The 20,852-nt window shown below is 35.9% G+C and overlaps 2 protein-coding genes across 2 annotated transcripts; one reads left to right on the top strand and one right to left on the bottom strand.

Annotated features, from left to right (window-relative positions):
- The first annotated feature begins 5,596 nt into the window (after window positions 1-5,596).
- LOC144363918 (uncharacterized) lies at window positions 5,597-12,035 on the top strand. Its single transcript, XM_085505110.1, has 11 exons — window positions 5,597-5,912; window positions 7,277-7,343; window positions 7,618-7,707; window positions 7,981-8,771; window positions 9,373-9,455; window positions 9,623-9,730; window positions 9,844-10,058; window positions 10,198-10,266; window positions 10,371-10,466; window positions 10,866-11,148; window positions 11,840-12,035. Coding segments are annotated over exons 2-11 (1,746 nt in total). The 5' UTR covers window positions 5,597-5,912; window positions 7,277-7,341; the 3' UTR covers window positions 11,849-12,035.
- A 560-nt stretch (window positions 12,036-12,595) lies between these two features.
- On the bottom strand, window positions 12,596-16,842 carry LOC146736625 (uncharacterized). The gene is made up of 3 exons (XM_085505111.1): window positions 16,576-16,842; window positions 14,588-14,734; window positions 12,596-13,729 (listed from the first exon to the last, which is right to left on the bottom strand). Exons 1-3 carry the CDS (start codon window positions 16,774-16,776, stop codon window positions 13,196-13,198), a joined length of 882 nt encoding a protein of 293 aa, XP_085361237.1. The 5' UTR covers window positions 16,777-16,842; the 3' UTR covers window positions 12,596-13,195.
- Between the last annotated feature and the right edge of the window lie 4,010 nt (window positions 16,843-20,852).

Below are 20,852 nucleotides of genomic sequence, written 5' to 3'. Positions count from 1 at the left end.
GAAATTAAACGGTACCCACCGAAAAATACACAGGGTCAGAACCCTGACCAACATATTGAAATAAAGTCCAAGATTGGTCGGTTATGTACGTACTTATCCAGAGTGAATTCATAACCATTTTAACACGTAGCCAGGGTGGTGAAATTAAACGGTACCCACCGAAAAATACACAGGGTCAGAACCCTGACCAACATATTGAAATAAAGTCCAAGATTGGTCGGTTATGTACGTACTTATCCAGAGTGAATTCATAACCATTTTAACACGTAGCCAGGGTAATGAAATTAAACGGTACCCACCGAAAAATACACAGGGTCAGAACCCTGACCAACATATTGAAATAAAGTCCAAGATTGGTCGGTTATGTACGTACTTATCCAGAGTGAATTCATAACCATTTTAACACGTAGCCAGGGTAATGAAATTAAACGGTACCCACCGAAAAATACACAGGGTCAGAACCCTGACCAACATATTGAAATAAAGTCCAAGATTGGTCGGTTATGTACGTACTTATCCAAAATGAATTCATACCCATTTTAACACGTAGCCAGGGTAGTGAAATTAAACGGTACCCACCGAAAAATACACAGGGTCAAAACCCTGACCAACATATTGAAATAAAGTCCAAGATTGGTCGGTTATGTACGTACTTATCCAAAATGAATTCATAACCATTTTAACACGTAGCCAGGGTAATGAAATTAAACGGTACCCACCGAAAAATACACAGGGTCTGAACCCTGACCAACATATTGAAATAAAGTCCAAGATTGGTCGGTTATGTACGTACTTATCCAGAGTGAATTCATAACCATTTTAACACGTAGCCAGGGTAATGAAATTAAACGGTACCCACCGAAAAATACACAGGGTCAGAACCCTGACCAACATATTGAAATAAAGTCCAAGATTGGTCGGTTATGTACGTACTTATCCAGAGTGACTTCAGACCCATTTTAACACGTAGCCAGGGTAATGAAATTAAACGGTACCCACCGAAAAATACACAGGGTCAGAACCCTGACCAACATATTGAAATAAAGTCCAAGATTGGTCGGTTATGTATATACTAATGGCATATAATATGGTAATTCTGGAACGCCCATTGGCCAATTCAAGACGTGAATGATACTCGTCCTCTGGCTGAAAAAATCTTCGTTGTTCGATCTACTCACACATAGATTCTTATATTATAACATTATATTTCGTAAACTTACCATTGCATTGTTTAAGCTCATTTCATCATTCTTCCGTTCTCGTCTGGATTTGACTTCGCACACAAAGTAAGCAATTTAACGACTAAATTGGTTGACAGTGCAGCAGTGCGGCAATCAATTTGCCTCTAAGTTTGTTACTAGTGTTTTCCTGAAAGCTGCATTGCTTTTAAAACTACTGTCTTGTTAGCCAATACCATTGCTGACGTAGTGTACAAAACAAAAGTAACCCAACTGCGTCTTGGTCAGTCTGAGCTTGTTGTGACGTTCGTTTGTTTGTTAATGTCTTCTCGCAACTAGTCAATCATACTATTTAAGGTTTTTTTGTGTAAACATTTATTTGATCAAATTATCGTGAATAAAAGACTTGTATGTATTTAATTTGTTCATTTTCGTGATTTGTCGAAAGTTGACGAAGGGCGTATATGCATGCGAAATCGAGGCTCATTATCGTGCTAAGAAAAGCATACGCGCATGCGTATTGATTCAGCGACAATCGGCTACCCAAGCCGGAGGGAGATCGTAGTATGAAGATAAAACAACTCATTTAGATCTAAATTAATTAATCACGGTTTGCATTTTATCCGATGCATATTGGAATTTATAATGATCACTCCGATACCAGAATACCGGTGGCTATACAGTATAATTTAGTAATGTCCGCCCTCTCACACAGTGGGGGAGATTGTGCCCTGTACCAGTAAGTTCCAGGTTCCAGGGAAAGTTACAGAATACTACCAGAGTCAATAAAAAAATAGTTGTGGCCAAACAACACGGGCAGCTGACAATTTGTGTCCTGACTAAATGATTTCGTGCTGCTGGTTACATGAGAGTACCAAACATGACACTCACAATGTGATTTTAGGGCACGTTTTTGTTAAAATATGTAACATCTGCTCTACTAATCTGAAAGTGACGATTGATAGCTTGTTTTAATGGTATTCAACTAATATCCACGACAGTGCAAATTAAGGGATGGTCATGAATTTCGGTTTTCAATTCAGAATTGTCTCAAAGACAGGAAACAGATGTTGCTATGTCAAGAATTCGAAAAACGCTTGTCGTCTTTGTCAAGGACGGGTAGGCGTTAGATTGACTTAAAACATATGTGATATGTCATGTCCCATTGGGGGGTAAAATATATATTTTGACTTTGTATATAAATAATGTTGTCAATGAAATAATCAAGCAATGTTAGGGAGTTACAATTACAGAAATAGTTTGACAAATGCAACATGGAATACTTCAAATGGGTATGCTAATCATTATTACAAATTATCGTGATTCGTTGAAATGATATATGGGTCCTTCTTGACAGGGGTGAACGTAAGTGTGTTTACAAAGTATACCCGTGAAGAAACATATATAAAAAATAAGAAAACTTGTTCGTCTACATACATGTATTTATTTAAAATAGTGAGCACTTCTCGCAAATTACCAACCTCTACAATTATCATTTAGTTTTTGGTAAAAATACAACTAATTTGTCATATATATAAAACTTCTTATTGTGTTTCCTTCAAGTCACACAAGTCCCATATAGTGGTTGCAATGCCCATTGATCAGTAGACTGCGTTACCGGGTCTACTAAATATTAAAATTACTATTTGCAAAGATAAGATCAGAAAATTTCACGTACAATGTTATTAAAAATAACCACAAATACACACATTTGTATATGCAAATATTTACGATTCCGTGACTTTTGGCAAAGCCTGATACCATTCTTGTGCGCGTGGGGATAAATATTTTATCGCCAATTCATTCACGTCTTGAAACACCTTTCCAGGCAATGGTTTTAATTCTCTACTAAGAGTATGTAAATGACAATCTGTTATTCTTGTCATTTGCTTAATTTTCCTGAACGACACAACAATCGGAGTTTCTTTCGGATCAAGAGTCTTACGCACCCAGGCTGTTTCCGGATGAGAAAATGTTTTGACAGTACCATCAATTAATCGTTCACCAATTCCAAAATTAAAATAGTGAGCCTCGTCAAACGAAAATTTGATTCCGTTGACATCTTTGTACCTGTATGTAAACTCATTTTTTAAGTATGAAGAATAATCATAAATGTCATCAATTGTCAACAGTTTGGCTTTATAGTGGCCCGCAAATGACGACTGTTCTATCACATTTAACCAATCTGTAGGAAGCTCTATGACATCGTGTTTCCGTGAATTCTTTTCAATCAGCCCAAAGTGACGATCTGCAAAGCTGTATGAATGTCCCTCTAACAGCGTTTTATAATCTATTCGCTGGAAAGTTCCCTGGTCATTTAAACTCTGAAGATACCACATAAATTTATTGTTTAAACATTCACCTGCAAATGGCAAAAAAGAAAGTCAGGAAAGACAAACTTGTCACTCAATGCCCGAAATTATTGTCTAGCACAAATATACTATATATAAAAAAGATATTCACCTGGATGGTTATCCGAACTCAAAATAGCATGCCGTGAGGTTATATTCTGTTGCACGAGAAGGCTTTGGAATGCAGAGATGATTTCATTTGGACCTTTACCTCCGTTCATTTCATCCCAAAGAAAACAATGAAAAGTTCTTGTCTTAGCAACGTCCACTCCAAGACATCTCAGATGTAATTTACTGCGAAAGTGCCAGTCTTGAGTGGAGACCTAGTGGTTGAAATAAACAAATAGATCAGATAAGGCACTAGATATGATATATCGTCTATGAACGGTAATTCGAATCATCAATTTTGGTCAGCTGAGGAAAGCAGGGATCGATATGATATCAATAATTTATCGACTGTTTAAATATGGAAATTTACGTCCGATATTAGATCGATATTAGACAGGCTTGATGTTGGGTCTTAATCAGGATTTTTGGAATCGCGAGCTCCCTGATAAACATATGGTACTATAATCTATAATTATCAAATTATCCGATAATAAAAAAAAATAAGCAATATCCCACCTTCATGCTAGAATTATTTTATATGAAGTAATCTAAATCAAATTCTATGTGAAGTAATCTAGATAACAACATGAAAGTGTACGGCATTATAGAGAGCATGTAATTTAACATTAAAACTAATATGTCTTACCTTTGGACATGGAAGGCTTTTTGAGAAATCTAAGTGAAATACAGCAACGTCATTCGTTGAACAAAAATTATCCATCTTTAGTTCCGACAAGCAAGATGTCTGTTTCCAACTAACCACCACGCATTTATATTGCAGAGCAAGTGGTTCGTCTTCTGTAACATAGTGCCCTCCCTCGGCGGTTGAACACATGATGAGATCAAATTCAGTCCGCTACGAAAATACTTCGGGAATTTCCCAGTTTTGTGTGTCGGGTGGTTTCATTGCCAAAACTGTAAAATCGTAATTTATATTACCATAATGTGTTTCGGCAATTGACAAATGATCCTGTAGGGCCTTCTGGAAACGCCGTTTGTCCTCGGTCGTTCTTGCATATTTAATTTTTTTGGCCATCACATCACATCGCTGACAAGTATCTCGCCGAGGCCGTTTAAAATGGATATCAATGTTTTTTAAAACGTGTGTTCGAAAAGTTGAAAAGGAAACGTATCGTCTGTTATTATTTCGTTGTTTCTTCAGATAATCGCGATAGCAACTACTAATACTATTTGAAGCTGGCATATATTTTGTTTCAGTGTTTCCAATATTACAATAATGGGGGGATTCGAATGTATAACTTGCCATATGATTGTCGATGTCCATAACGCATTGTCTGTCAACAGATCTGTGGTGCAGTCCGTGTTTTCCGCGGCGGTCGGATTGAATTGTCGAAAGTGGTCTTCTTTTCCCCATAAGAGTTGCAATACGTTGCTTGCTGATTCCGAAGATTTTCAAAAATCCCAGACGGCAGATACGCTTTCTGTTCATTGTAACATCAATAATATGATAAGTGCGTGAATTGTATCGGCGTACCGTCCGTATATCCATTAGTTGTATTAAAATGAGATTCTGCTCATCATAGCATTTAAGGTCAAAATCACGGCGAATCATTCTGATATTTCGAACGCCTGTTTGGATTAAACAGTCATTGTTACACGAACAGGAGAGCGACATCCGGTCAACAAAAGGAAATGCTCTGTTTTTCCTCGCTGTAGTAGATTTTGCAAACTTTCTCGTGATAGTTACTTTTCGTTTATATAACCCTTTACGAGGTAGTCTTTGAACTGTTCTATGAGCCCATGGTTGTTCAAATGACCAGGTATTATAACAGAATCCTCCACGTACGGCCATCGTTCAATACATATGCGTACTAAGTGTAGCGTGGCACAAAGATTCACATTCCTTGACAGAGGAAGTTGACGTTGCATTTGTGTACGACCTTGTGAATATATTAAAGCGGTACCGTCGTCGCGCTGCGCATGTTTGGGTGGTGAGTCCCACCAGTCGAAATATTTCCCATAATGCAATCTGTCACTCTTGAGTACCAACACACAAAATGGCGGCGAAAGCGATGAAATATAGAAACCGGGACAAAACTAAAATCTACTTGGGAGCTTCCCACGGCAATTGGTGTGACACCAAGAACGTACAATTTTCTGGAAAGTCAAATGCAATCTTTGCAGCACATCTTTTAGATGTGCATCGTAGATACTGTCGCGATTGCTTCCCGGAAAACTCGGAATCGGAACGCGAGTGTGATGTTGTTGGTCAACTTGAACTTGATACTGTTCATGAAGAAGAGTCGACATTGAAGTAAGTGCAATTCATCATGTGTTTTTGAATGTATACACGTTTTATCTTTATACAATTTACAAGATGAAATCAGTCATAACAATTTGTTCACAGCTGATCTCGTCACTAACCGCAGTCGTGTTCATTGGGGGCTGATCACATCACGTCATTCTCATGCAGCTGTCGTCGTCCAGTGATAGAAAATTTACAGTATTATCATGAACGTGTATAGATTACTCGAATTCAAAAAAACTGAGGTACTAAGCCAGTATTTACTGGATAAATCAAACCATCGTGCGGCGATCGTAGTGTTTACGCCGCAATATCCGATCACGGAGAAACCGCCGATGCAGTCATGACATATGAGAGCGTAACCGTGATACTGTACTAACAAATGTCTTGCGCTGAGTGTTTTTTTTTCTTCTAACAATTCGACATATATAAATAGTGCAGTAAAAGAATATGGACTGCATTCCCCTGTTTATTATTCACTCTGTTTCGCAACATTGAAATATACTTTTACCAATTAAAACAATTTACCTATAAATACAAATGAAAGTCATTCATTCAATATTATGTATTTATTCTCATAGTGTGTTATCACCTATTAAGGTCAAAGATTCAGGTATTTCTGTTTACAAAGTATAGGGTTGTTTTTCTGCAACAAATTTTGATTTTGAAATTCCAATAAGTATAATATAATTTCAATGAATACTAATACTTATATTTGTTTCCCCCCTGTTATTTTTTCTAATATGTAAAATTGTTTCTATGTAGTTAGTAAAAATTTAAATTGTTTTCTGTTTTTAATCAATGCATTGTTGAGTTTTAAATGTTATATACTACTAGGTATAAATTTTTTTTGAAATAATTTGTTTATCAGATAATTGTTTATTTTTCATTGTTTCATTGATATTTTACATACATATACCCCTGGTAATAGCAATGGGTGTATGTTTTGTTATTACCTGATTTGATATAAAATTGGAAAGAAACATTAAAATCTGTAGTTCAGCTACTATCTGTTTTTGATAAATCAGAATAACTACTATTTATTTATAAGCCATATCAATGTGACGCTGATTGACATTTAACTTGTTGATTTATCAGTGCCCTGTTTGTAGAATAAACCAAGTTTATTACCATAGACCTGGTTAATTAAATTTATTGTGTGTCATATAGATATGCTAAGCTTGTCATATGATTTCAATTATGAAATGCTTTTTGATATATTGAGCAATGTTTTTTTTTTCTGAGCTGAATATATTTTAGTTTTAACACTAAATACAAAGCACACTCCATAACAATCTCATACAGGACTGCATATATACTTGGTACTGTACATGCTTATATTGATAAATTCCATTGCTATTCATTTTTCACAGTTGTAGAACCTGTTCCAGTTGCTTCGTCTACTCCTGTACGCCCTAGGCATTGTGAACCACAAGTCATGTAAGTGTAATGCTAGTACAATTTTTATTTATTATTTGTCATCAATACACATGATTACTTAGCAGATGTAACATTTTTACATTCCAGTGTGGCAATATATTTGATATTGATTGCTGAATGAAGTTCAGCATTATTAAAAGTCATTATTCTGACAAACATGCTGAAGGGGTTGTTGTCTCTGGTCCCTTTTTGTTGTTGCCAGTGCTGAATGCATTTACTTGTCACCTTTCTGAATATATACTCAGCCCTCTATTACTTTCAACTATTACCATAGGATTGATCCTGAAGAAACGCTAACTGCAAGTGAAGAAGAAGATGATGGTGATGAATATGACAATGAGATATATATATCTAGCAATATCAGGTTTGCAATACTTATTGTTGTGGCAATGTTTGTGTATCTATCTGTATCTCTAATGTTTTGTGTTTTTGGCAAAATTGGGGTCAAAACTGAATTTTTTACTTCTCACAATACCGCTACTTAGAATTAGCGGTGTGGTTCTCTTCCATATTTGCTCATTCATTGACAGTAAGGAAGTGTAGCTTGACCGTGAACCGTGACCGTTAATAATGAATACAGTATGTGCTTGCTCCATATCTCGATGCTTTCAAAGTATTATATATAATTTATTTACAGAAATATCCAAAACTGCTCTGTTGAGGATGTTGTGCTTAATTTTGATTGTCATGGTACTGATGACAATGGAGTCACTCAAGATGATGATGATGATGATGATGGTGACGATTCATCTGTTGATGCTGTTGATATGATAAAAGCTCCTAAGTGTATAGCTTATGTGTCTACAATTGTTAACCTGGTGAAAAAGCTTCATGGAGATGTGTGCTGTCGTAACGAATGTGAGAAAAAACTCACCTACAGCCATTCTCTGGTTGGAACTGCTCTCACAATTGAATGGGTTTGTTCTGACACTCATAGAAATGGCAGATGGCAATCGCAACCACGTTATGATGGTATATTCGCTACCAATCTGCAACTTTCCATGTCTACATTATTATCAGGAAACAGTTTTAGGAAAATTGAACTTTTGTTTCGGTTTGTCAATATCGCCTGCATTTCAGAAACTACTTTTTTGCGTGTTCAGAAAATTTATGCTGCTCCTGCCATCCAAGCATACTGGAATACATTGCGAAAGGACTTGCTTGAGTCATATGATGGAAGTGTTATTCTTTGTGGAGATGGGCGTAATGATTCGCCGGGCCATTCTGCTCAATACTTATCATATAATTTTGGAGATTCTGCCTCTAAAACCATTTTACACACGGAAGTAGTAGATGTTAGAGAAGTTGGTGGAAAAAGTCCAAACATGGAACGCCTTGGCTTTGAAAGATCCATTGACCAACTAAAGACAATAATTAGGATTGAAGAAGTTGTCACAGATGCTCATATACAGATTGCAGCACTCATGCGTAAGTAATTACATTGTCCACTTTTGTCTCCGTATTTCTTATACAACAGTGCACAATTACATAACTGACTTGTACCATTCTAGTTGTTGCAGTCATGATGAAACACAACTATTAGAGTACTTTCAGTTAAAATAAAGCTGTAATATGTGTTCTTATTTGACCTCCAGTCATTAAAACAAATTGGTTGATTCTTTGTGTGCTGGGACTTGTTGTTGAATGTTTGAATTGCAAGAGATTGAGCATCTCTGCTGTGCAGTTCAACCATAAAAAGGTGTAAAATAACAAGCTTATACAAAATACAGAAATCGTGCATTTTATGCCCGGACATTGTGCTTGCCACTACACATCTTGAATGATACCTTACTATATGTTGTATTGAGACATAAATTTTTATATTAACAGCATATTATTCATAAATTATTCTGAGTATCAACTTCATGTGTTCAGTGAACATCCTTTTTTATGGCAATCAGCTTTAAAAAATTTGATAATGTTGCAGTTATGTGAGCAATGTGGAGGCGAATCAAGAAATCAGGAATCATTCCAATTTACAAGTTAAATGATCTTCCCATCATTATGCTTATGGTATGCTTCTTTTCAGGCAACTGTGATAAGTACACAGACATAAAACATTCATGGGACCTGTGGCATGGTGGAAAAAATATCCTTAAAAAGGTTGTAGAGGTAGGTTACAAATGTTGATGAAGTACACAAATGATATCACATAATATTGCTATATTTTAGTTTTTCATTGACTTAATCCCCACCAGCCAACTTCCAAGCTTTCCAATTTTCCGTTTTCATGTAATGGTTTCCATCTGATGATCAACAAATTAGCATTTTGTTTTCAGGCATCAAAATCAAAGAATTGTAAGGAACTACTTGTGTGGGCAACTGCGGTTAGAAACCATTTTTGGTATGCTTCCAAGGAATGTGGTGGTGATGAGAGGAAAATGAAGGTATATGTCATATTTAGTTTATGTGTTTTAGTTGAGCACTAGAGTGTTGTGTATTCTTCTATATAATTATATTATAATTACATGGGTACAAATATCATGTTGATCTTTTGCAGGCAATTTGGTTTGGCATTCTGCATCATGTGGTTAATGAACATGAGTGGTTATTGAATGTTGATGGTACATATGGTGGATGTGCTCATGAACCCCTGTCTGTAGAAAACCAGTGTAAGCCTTGGCTCGAAAAAGGATCACCTGCTCATTTGGCCCTTAGAAATATTGTAGAGGATAAGCGCCTGCTGAAAAATCTTGGGCACTACACTAACTTCAGGTGCACATTATCATTGTATTTTATGACTATCTTTCAGCGCAGGATTTTAAACATAGTGTACATGAACTTGTTACACATTTTCATTTCTGCTATTTTATATGATTAATTAAAATATGTATTTTTTGGTTTACATCATCAGACATACTGGTTTCTTGGAATCTTTTCATAGCCACATGTTGATGTATGCTCCCAAACGACACTCGTACACGTAAGTATATTATCATATGCAACTTTGTAGTAGAAAAACTTATGACTTATCAAGCTACTCTCAATAAAATCTAATAATAAATGTTCAATGTATGGTTCTTTCAGATTTGTTGGATATAAGGCTAGGACCCAGCTCGCTGCCATAGATTTTAACATGCATGCTGGACGTGAACAAGCTGTTAGTGAAGATGGACAACCAAAGTACGTAACAAAACACTGCCAGTGACAAAATTAGATCTTGTTAGAAATTGTGTTTATGAATTGATTTCCACTGAACAAAAATCAGATCTCATTCATTGATCTGAATCTGATCAATTTTTCATAAGTAAAAAATACTTTCTTTACTAAACTTTGTAATTCAATAGCCTGTCCAGGATATTTTGGACAGATGGGTTGAATGATAACGTTTTTTGGTATCCCATTTTTGTGTTGGTGACGCTACTCATACAAATCGAAACTACTATTAGTTTTTGGTCAAAGTGATCATGAGTAGAATTTGAGCAGATCTATTTTGTGAATGGCTCCTAATTTTACTTTAGAAAACTGTTGTTATTTCTTGCTTCCATACTTTGTATGACTGGACATGTTTTTTCTATCTAGGTTCAAAATCAACTATTCAAAACAGTCAAAAAGATTCTACCCGTCAGCTGTATTGGTTCCAAAACAATATACTTATATTACTGAGCTACAAGAACTTGTATTCAGGATGAGATCTACTGTTGAAGGGCATTTGTCTCAGCACATATCATTTGCTGAAGATGATCCACGCCGAATCCACAGGAGAAGATCTCTTATGGACCCACCAAGCTTGTCAGATCTTGTTTCACAACATCTGAGTAGATTTTCAAGATCATCTACATCAGATTGTACTACATCTAACCAGGTATTGTAACAGAATCTAATTACTTTAGTGTTATTTATATTAGTACTGGATTCTGCTCCAAATCAGCCATGGGTCAGTAACAAGTTTGGGTTTTGATACAAGAAACCAGAAACCACCCAGAGTTTCAGTAAAAATCTTGAAATTTTTATTTCAAAATGGAACAGGTTTTTTAAACGTAACATTCGCACTTTCTTGGAAACCCCTTGTTGATTCCTGTATTCATAAGTTTTGTGTATTTTTGTTATGGGTCAGTTGTATATTGTACTAATGAAGTCCTTATTAAAAATGACTGGGTACAAACAAATCTTGCTGTACATGTTTCTAAGTACAACCATGGCATGATTTTTCCTGTGGCTGTACTGACTAACATGTGCAGCAATATTTTTTTTGGAACCGGCCAAATTTCATATGCGCCTCACTAGTACATTAAAAGCTAACAGCCAAATCATAATAAAAATATAGGTTCACTCAACACTGCTTATGACCCTATAATACAATCAACAAATACAAATAGACCTTGAACAACATAATTTATAAGAGTAACCGTGTTATTGATGTATGGAGGGTTTTCTGCTTTATAATACAACGTGCAGGAAAAGTCTGTATTTGTTTCTCACATTAATTTTACCATCTGCAACTAGTTTCAGGCTGACAAGTTTTCTCAAAATTTGTTTCTTTTTCCTTATTACAGACTACTTGACACATGGGGCCAGGAACAGCCACTGATGACGCTGTATACAATCAAAACCTGTTTCGGCGTGCATACTACAGTGTAAAGGCCAGAAACAGTTGTTAAATATGGTGTCCAGTTTAGTATGATAGAAAGTGGGTCAAGACTGAATATTCGTGGTTCCAGCGTTTCATAATAAATATTTTCTATCAATAAATGCACTTTCAAATGATATTCATCATAACCTTGTTAAAGAAAAAGTCAAGCCAAACAACATAATGACCCCTCAAGAAAAAGCTCCATAAATGTAGGAGAATGCAATGTTTTCATTCTCTAGATATTCAACTTTTCATCCGTATTACCGTATGTAGTCAAGCAAGCAAAGGATTATGGGTAAAGTCTGACATCATAGAATCTGTTGTCAGAAATTGAGAAAATGATTTCATCTATAACTTCAAAAGTGAAAACTTCAAATTGGCTGAAAGTTTAGAACATGGTAGCATATATGTACTTGTGCTTCTAAAATAGTTGTCATGGAAACAGAACTGAAAATATTTATTTACATGTTTTTTTGGGAGTATTATGTTGTTAGCCTTGACTTTCCTTTTAAAGGTCATTAGCATATTGTGTACGCAGTGTGCATGCTTCTGTCCCTTCTCCTGTATTGACTGCTCAGCAAAAGATTTGTACACACTCCTACCATGTCATACTCTGTAATATGCCAGAAGTGCTGTAGTAAGAAAACCATGAATAACATCGAATGCCAACCAAGAAAACTGAATGTGAAAAGTTTATTTTTCTATATTGTACACTACATAGAAGTATGACTACAGCAGCTGAACAAATTTGGCAGTTTGAAAGGCCATGTTAGTCATCTGACCACATAGATCAAAGGGAACTCTATTATTGCTAACATCCAAGTTTAAAACCCAATGTGACCAGAGAATACTGTAAACAGTTACAATTTGGCGGCTAGAAAATTTCATGATTTTTTAATTTGAGGCACATCAGCGGCAATTGAATTTTGTGAAAGTTGCCTGGAATTTAAAGCCACATAATTTTTTTATTGACTCTCTCATACTGGTATTTGTATCTGTGCTACGTTTAACAATTACAATGCCTGCCAAAGCTTTGAACGTCGCCAGATTTAAACGATGATACTGTTTTAAACATGATTTTCAGGTTTTCGTAAAAATGTATAGCAAGCAAAATTAAAGCGGTTTACAGTATGGCTATTGAGATTAACTATCATATAAATTCTGTTTGGAATCTAGCTGCTAATTTTTTTATTCTCTTATTTATACAGTTGTTACAAAGTGCATTATTAAATGTGACTAACTGATTAGTATTTATAATATAAATCAAGACCAGAGATGATCAATCCTGTATTGCACCTTCTTTAAAGCCAACATATACATTATTGGGGCTAGGAAATCTTCGCCTTACTGCCCAAACACAGCATGATGGTACAACACGACGGTTACCTTTCCCCAAACGTCCATATTGCCAATAAATAAATTGCCTATAGGCATAGTGACGAAAACATGCATTGTCTCTAAGAGGATTCTCAGCATATACATCAGCCACCACTCTCATTGCTACTTCAAGGACATCACCATCTAATACTAAATGTTGGAATAACCAAGAACCAGTAAGACACTCTTGGCCTTGTCTGACAACACAACATTTGTTCTCAATCTGAGTTGGCATATTTATGCATTGTCCACACTTGCACCATGGTGGAGTAGTCTCATTAGGCTTGGGAACAGGTAGTGGATCTGGAGGTGGATTACTGATGGTGGGGTCTGAGCCTTCTTGTAATACCAAGTCAGCACACGCACCTGGTTGACGTCTGAACAACTCTAATGTTATATGCTCAAGCCTTTCTCTGGGTAGACCACTAACAAATTCCTGAAAAATAAGAAATTTCATACATGTATTTGCAACTGTAAACAACAATCATACCACTGACTAAAATGACATGGGTAATTGAAACACGCACACAGTAAACATAGTTTTTGTTTTGGGGGGAGGGTTGAATAACAAATTCAAGTACTGCTCATAAAAAATGGAAATAGATTGTCTTAATTCTGCACTTAGGTCTTATGCACTTCTGAAAAGGGGCGATTTAAAAAAAGAATAACATTTATGAGCACAAATCCCTATTTCTGAATTATTGTCAGACGTGGTGTAATTCTATTTGCACATGCGTAACCTACATAGCAACAGGTGAGGGTAGGACAAAAATATAAAAAGTCAAATGAACACCGGTCGACATGCAACCCGGAAGTCAGTGAAGTCAGTGACATATTTGAAAAAGTTTTTTAAAGATAGTGGAGTGATTGTGGGTGGCTACAAACAAGGGCAGCTGGAAGAACTATTTAAGACAGCTGAGAAACATGAATTGTCAGTTAAAAAGGTGATTTTCAGAAAAAAACAGACTGAAATAGAGATGGTATGTGTATGTGTGTGAATACGACAGTTTTTCAACTCCCAAAAAATATAAAAATATTATGCTATAGCCAAAGATAATTTGCATGCTCGTTATTCTTGCTTAGGCAGAATAGTGTGCAAATTGTCAGAGGCTGGTACGAGTTAGTTGAAAGAAGGTGGCAGTTTTATTTCAGGTGAATTTTTGCGTTGAGATTTGGAAACATTGATGTTCGGTGCACTGCAACTCTGTGCGTTTGGAACATTCAAAATATGTCCTAGCTTCCGGTTTGTTGTCTCCAGGTCACAGAATATGTGTAAGCGCTATCAAATCTTTACCTGCATTTTTCTTTTGTGGTCTCTTTGTTTATCCTCCTCACTGAGCGGCACCTGTCTCTGCACCACTAGTCGTCGTTTTCTCTGAGGGATGCGAGTGTTCACTGCTACTGCATCTTCAGCCCCATCTGAGTCTTCAGATGTAGAATCCTAAAAACAAAGATAACATAATATTAAATGCTTGGAAATAATATTTTTATTAGTTTACAGCCACAAAAATATTGAATTAGGTAAAAAAAAAAAATGAAAAGGTTATTAATGCAATAAATTATATATTCATGGGAAAAACATTGAAATGTAGGTAAATTATGCTTCATAGCCAGGTGTAAATTAAAAATCTCTACTGTAAACATAGTTGAACAAAAATCACATTCAGCATATCATCTAATCCATATTGTATATACTTCTATTTTATGATTTTATTTTCACCCTAAATATCCCCACAAACCAATAAACAAAATTTCAGAGGTGTACACAAAGGGTATATGTCTAAATTATTTCCCTTGATAATTGTACATGATATGGGTGTTTGTCATATTAGGTGACTATAATGGTAGGTTGAATAAAAAGAAAAATATATTTTCATGACAACTAGTCCTGAATGGTTTAATTTTAATCTAAATTTATATACAACAATATAGTTTTGATTAGTAAATTTTGAATGCTGTTCGTGGAATAAAAACTGGCGTACATCAAACTTCATACAGTTGAGGCATGTAACAAGTCTAAATTTACCATTGATTTCCACAAAATTAACTTTGTAAAATTACAACTACACATATCTGGGAATAGTAATAAAATCATATGGCAAGTTTCAAAAATGTAATGTCACATCTGGCTACAAAAACAGACAAATCAATTTACATTTAAAATAATCTCTCTAGAATTTTAGATATATAGACCTAAAAATGAGATTATTTAACATCTTAAACAAATCAGTTATAATCTATGAATCAAAATGTTGGGGCACTGGAAACTAAAATTCAAGAAAACGATACAAACAATTTCAAGGATGAATTTAAAGAAAGACTTCCTTTTGTACCCCACACAAAATATTGGGGGGGGGGGGTACCATAACTATTTTTGATAAATAGGTGAGGTGAAAATTTTTTTGGTGGGTGTATAGTATTTTGGTAGGATCAATCACTATCAATCAATATTTCTTTCTGAAGATGTTCTCAACAAATAGTACAAAATCATATTATTTGGCTGCAAGAGCATTGTTGTGTCAATACACACTACTACTCGGTGTGACATTCAGGCAATAAAATATTAGCAGCATGTAATAGAATTCCAAAATAAACAAAGCAAGCTTACAAGTATTCACATGATCAATATAATTGGATAAATACTGTGTCATGGAATATCAAGAAGAGACACATAGTCTGTGCATTTGATTATATAACTTCCTGGACTATCATTTACAAGGCCAATGACTGTCAATAAACAAAACACACAAGCCCTTCCAACTACTGTTTTAGTGTTGCATTAGCAGCATCTTTTTAAGTTATAAATTCCTGCTTGTAATGACTTTGACATCTGTTTTATTTGTTTATTTTTATTTTATGAAAAGGGAAAGGAAATGGTCACAAGGTACAAGCAACAAATATAAAACAATATGCTAAATAACAAAATACAATCACTAAATTACTAAATAATACAAAATTACTAAAATTAAAATGGCTATTAATAATATACGCATGCTAGGCAGTGGATAACCCTGCGTGTGCTTCGATAACTGTGTGTTCCGAATACTTAGCGACCCACCCACCCTTGGAACCCGAAGACCGGTAATCGTGAGCTACAGAACTGTATTTGGCTAGGTGGTGATTTACCGCAATGACGGTATTATCATATTTAATACCTGATAACTATTACATGTTTGTCTCATTTGAGGTACGTGATTATGAATAAATGATCCACCCAAAATGTACAAAAACCAATGTAAAATTTACATGGAGTAAAAAATAGAAATATAAAGTTTCGCTTACCGATGCCTTATTCATGCATGGCCGGTGTTTACCACAACTACATGCATCGTTGCACAATTCGTCCCATGTCTTGCAAGGACAAGCTCCACGTCCGTGTTTCCGCATACAGGCACCTTTGCATTTGCAGGACCTTGGTTCATCAACGTTTTCAACTGTTCGCAGTGCTTCCTCAATCATCGCTAAATCGTAGTTTGCCGCCATTTTGAATTAGAAAAAAATAGCGAGGTGCATTGTGGGCAACAAAAGGTGTTTGTAAATAAAAACTCTGGACATGCGCAGCGCGACGACGGACCCGCTTTAAAGAAACAAATATGCAACCTGAGGTTCGCGGTTCCACAATCCCAGTTTAGCACTGGTGCATCATGGGAGACATAATTAAATGGGCTGTTCAACTCACAGATCAATTTATATAGTTGTTGATAATGACGATAACTTTTCCTCGACCTCGTGTAAGTTACAAAATTCTGATTCCAACAACGTAGTTTAGAATTATAGACCCTACAATAATACGAAACCAGTTTAATCTCGAAGTACTGTAGACTATATAGTACTAGTCAAAAGTTTAATGTAAACTATAATTTGCATGTGTATCGCTAACCACAGTTCCTCCACTGAGATGAACATCTCCTCGGCACTTATGCATAAATTAATAAATATTATCCAACAATTCAAGTATTAAATCACAAATAAAGAATGTGATTGTTTTGGGTGTGGTAACGCGATTTACCAGGGTTGAAACTTTCCGTCGTGGTATAATGAATATGAATTTTAAACTACACGTGCATTTTCATGAAACCGATATGATCACATAGAGACTTGTAACTTTAAATAAAATTTACCGACTTTACTTAAAAACACGCAATATTTGTAGACGTGACACAGAACAGAAGTGCTCCCAACGAGAATGATATGACGTCACCGCTGTCTCCCCACTGAAGAGCAACGCGCACTGTATGCGATTCACACCTTAGAACAACAGCGTTCCCCAACTGGCTGTTGGGTACTGTGCGCTAACTATGTCATCTGGCTACACCAAGCACGGGCTAAAATTTAAGCTAATCTCATATGTTTTCATATAGGCTAGTCCGAGTTGCGTCCATGTAAGGATGAAACAGTGTTTAGCACTGGCTAAGAGACGCCCAAACTCATTGTTCGTCGTGACTATGAGTACCAATCACAATCCTATCCTCATTCTCAGCGTGATTACCATATTGATAATTTTTCAAGTCACTATAACTATGCATATGATTATACAAGTCCATGCTACAATGACACTCGCTCTCATAAAGAATCAAATCTCAATCATTTTAACTATGATTTACGGGAGTTCGGACCAATTTCCCGTGTATTAATTTTACGATCTGTCACAGCGGCTTACAGTGATATATTTTGAGTTTGTTCTTTGTTTGATACATACCAATCAACGTGAACATTATACTAGTGTTTGGCAAAAGAAATAGAAAAAGAAAAAAACGTCTACATCTAAATGCTTGGTTCATGTTGAATCCGTAGGACTCGTACAGTTACGATCACACGGTAATCGCGGAACTTTCACACTCAGGCAATAACACAAGAATGCATTTAATAAACCCGTAACGAAACGTAACTTAAATCAATTTACATACAAAACATATGTTTGGCGGTATTAACAATTATCAGTATCGATCATCGGTTCCATATATTCGGACACATTCAATGACCTAATACGTGAATGCAATTTTGACCCTTTATCATATTCGATGCGTAATATCACAAGATTCTTTCGTTTAAATTATATTTCTAACGAAACAGTACCAGTTGCTGAATGCAAACCCTGTTCGGCATTTGTTTGAGCTGCTTTCGTTGACATTATCTAATATAGAAAGACAAATTCACGGTTGACGAAAATTCAGGGCGATGTGTTCGTGTAAAATATAGCGCCCGCACTCAGTGGGGGGGGGGGGAAATAACGCACACATACAAGTTTAATTATGATTACATCGCGTTCTACCTTATCTTCATTTTGGGTCTCGTGGAGACCACAGTCTATTGATCAGATCAAACATGACGGGCGGTGCCAGCAAGACGATCCACTCACGCAACTCTTACGGCTATTATTCTGGATTCGGCTTTCTAGTACAAGATGGAAAGGGTTAAAACACGCCCGAGTATGGCACAGGTGTGACACTTCTAAAGACGGATTTAGCATTCCACCATGCACAACGAAACTAATTTGATGGACAGTACGAACTGCTCCATTCGGAGTTATCCTACAAGTCCCGTACCCTCTGCTTGTAGAACCACTCCAAACCCAACACCCATACTTGCCACAAACTATTCGTTTTTCCAAAATTTTGAGTTTTAGAGCAGATTTTTCGTTGGCTGAGAGATCGCTGATTGAGGTTGCCATATCTATTGCGCTCATACGCGAGTGCCCTACAAGAGTTTCAGTCTTGTAGTAGTAGCGGTGACAGTATTATGCAAATGCATGGGATCGACGTCTCAAATACTAGTGAAATTGTAGCAATAAGAGAGACTGTCAATTATTCGATTTACGGAGATCGTATTACAAAAACATCGAAATACGAAAAATGACCACGCCCAAATATTTCATCACCACAGCAATAAGATAGCATTGCATTAGAAGGGAGGGGGCAATTTGAAATTAAAACTGGGCGATTTGCACGAAACACCTTGTATATTGTTTGTTTATGAAAGCTTCCCTATTGTTATGTATATTAGTAAACACCACGGTTACATTGTTATACAAACAGGTTAACCAGTGTAACTGTAAATGTTTATTAGTTTGCATATGAGAAATGAACGATGAGAACTATAGAGCACCTGATATTGAGTGGTATAATCGAATGGAAAATGTTACCCGAGATAGAATGTTTCCGATGGACAATTATGACCATAGGTGAAACCCGTATTTTTAGCATCAAAATAAGTTTGAAGGTTGCCCTCGTGTTTTATAACATTTTTCGTTTGAAAATTGTGGCATAGGTCTGCTTTCCAAATAAGAATTGCGTGCAAAATTGTTTACAAGACTCATTGAAGGATTTCAAATGTATAAGAAATGGAATAAGTTTCTAAACCAAACACTATTACCCGACCCTCCTGCGTTTCCCAATTTGATTGCATATGCCCTCCCAAGTATATCTACAGTTATATCTAGAGTGGACGTTCACAAATTAATTGAGGGGTGAAAGTTAGTGTTAGGATTAGTGGTGGGTGCAAAAGGTACTCTTTCCTGAGAAATTCCTTAAAATATATCACATATCTATATGTTTTCTCAAGAATCGTGATCAGTCATCATGACCATCGTATTGCTATTAACTGATAGAAACATTGTATTTCTAAGGATGCAATAAAGTTATTATTATTATTATTATTATTATAATGACCCACAATAATCTATATTACATACCACATAACACACCCTTTATTGCTTTAAGTATTGTTGGTTTTATCAATGTAACGCGATTCCATCTGTTCCCTTTGATATATAATGAATAACGTTAAAAACATTTCGTTGCATGGACGTATTTAGCCAAGCAAATAGAAAACAACGTCACAACCATATGTTGACGTGACCAATTATTTTGATAACAAATACAAGGTCATGATCGGTCAACCGTAGGACACTTTCGTGAACATCAACGTTAGGAGATGGACTTCATTTTCGTATAAAAGTGATTACTTGCAAATTTCTACAGGATGAGTGAACGAGTGTGTATTGATATTTGTTTTACTGATTTTCAAAATGCTCGTAAGTGCGTTATGCATTATTTGATCTTAATTTTTCCCGATCCTTATACGACGGCAACGATTGGTCACGGAGTTTTAAGTCCTAGTCGAACTCTTCTGATATGAAGCCCTCGCCGATGTATATTACAGAAAATCTCTCGTAGTCTTACTTCATCCTATGCACGGAGTAGCTGGTGTTCAATTTGATCAAGTCTAAAAGTAGCCCAGGTCCAGTTGACTCACTGTTAGACTGATAACTTTGTCTGGGTAATATTATAATGGAAGCTAACTTTAGCAAATCGGAATTGTCACCACACACTCGACTCGACAAATTATAGTGATTCTTTTTTCATAAATTTGTTTTTTGGAGAAATTAAATAATGCATTTTTTTTATCATTGCGTACCAAGGAATTGTTCTAAAAGAAGTGATTTTTATGACAAGTTTCTCAAAATACATTACTGTAACACACACAAGAATGTTATTTCAAGGTGCCATCTTAAAAATTATGTGTAGGCTCTACTATAACGCTTCGAGTTCGAGCCGAAT

The sequence above is a fragment of the Saccoglossus kowalevskii genome, chromosome 11 (genome assembly GCF_978046115.1).
Source record: "Saccoglossus kowalevskii chromosome 11, keSacKowa6.1, whole genome shotgun sequence".
NCBI lineage: Eukaryota > Metazoa > Hemichordata > Enteropneusta > Harrimaniidae > Saccoglossus > Saccoglossus kowalevskii.
Note: the sequence above shows the minus strand (reverse complement) of the source record. Positions and strands in the feature narration are given on the sequence as shown.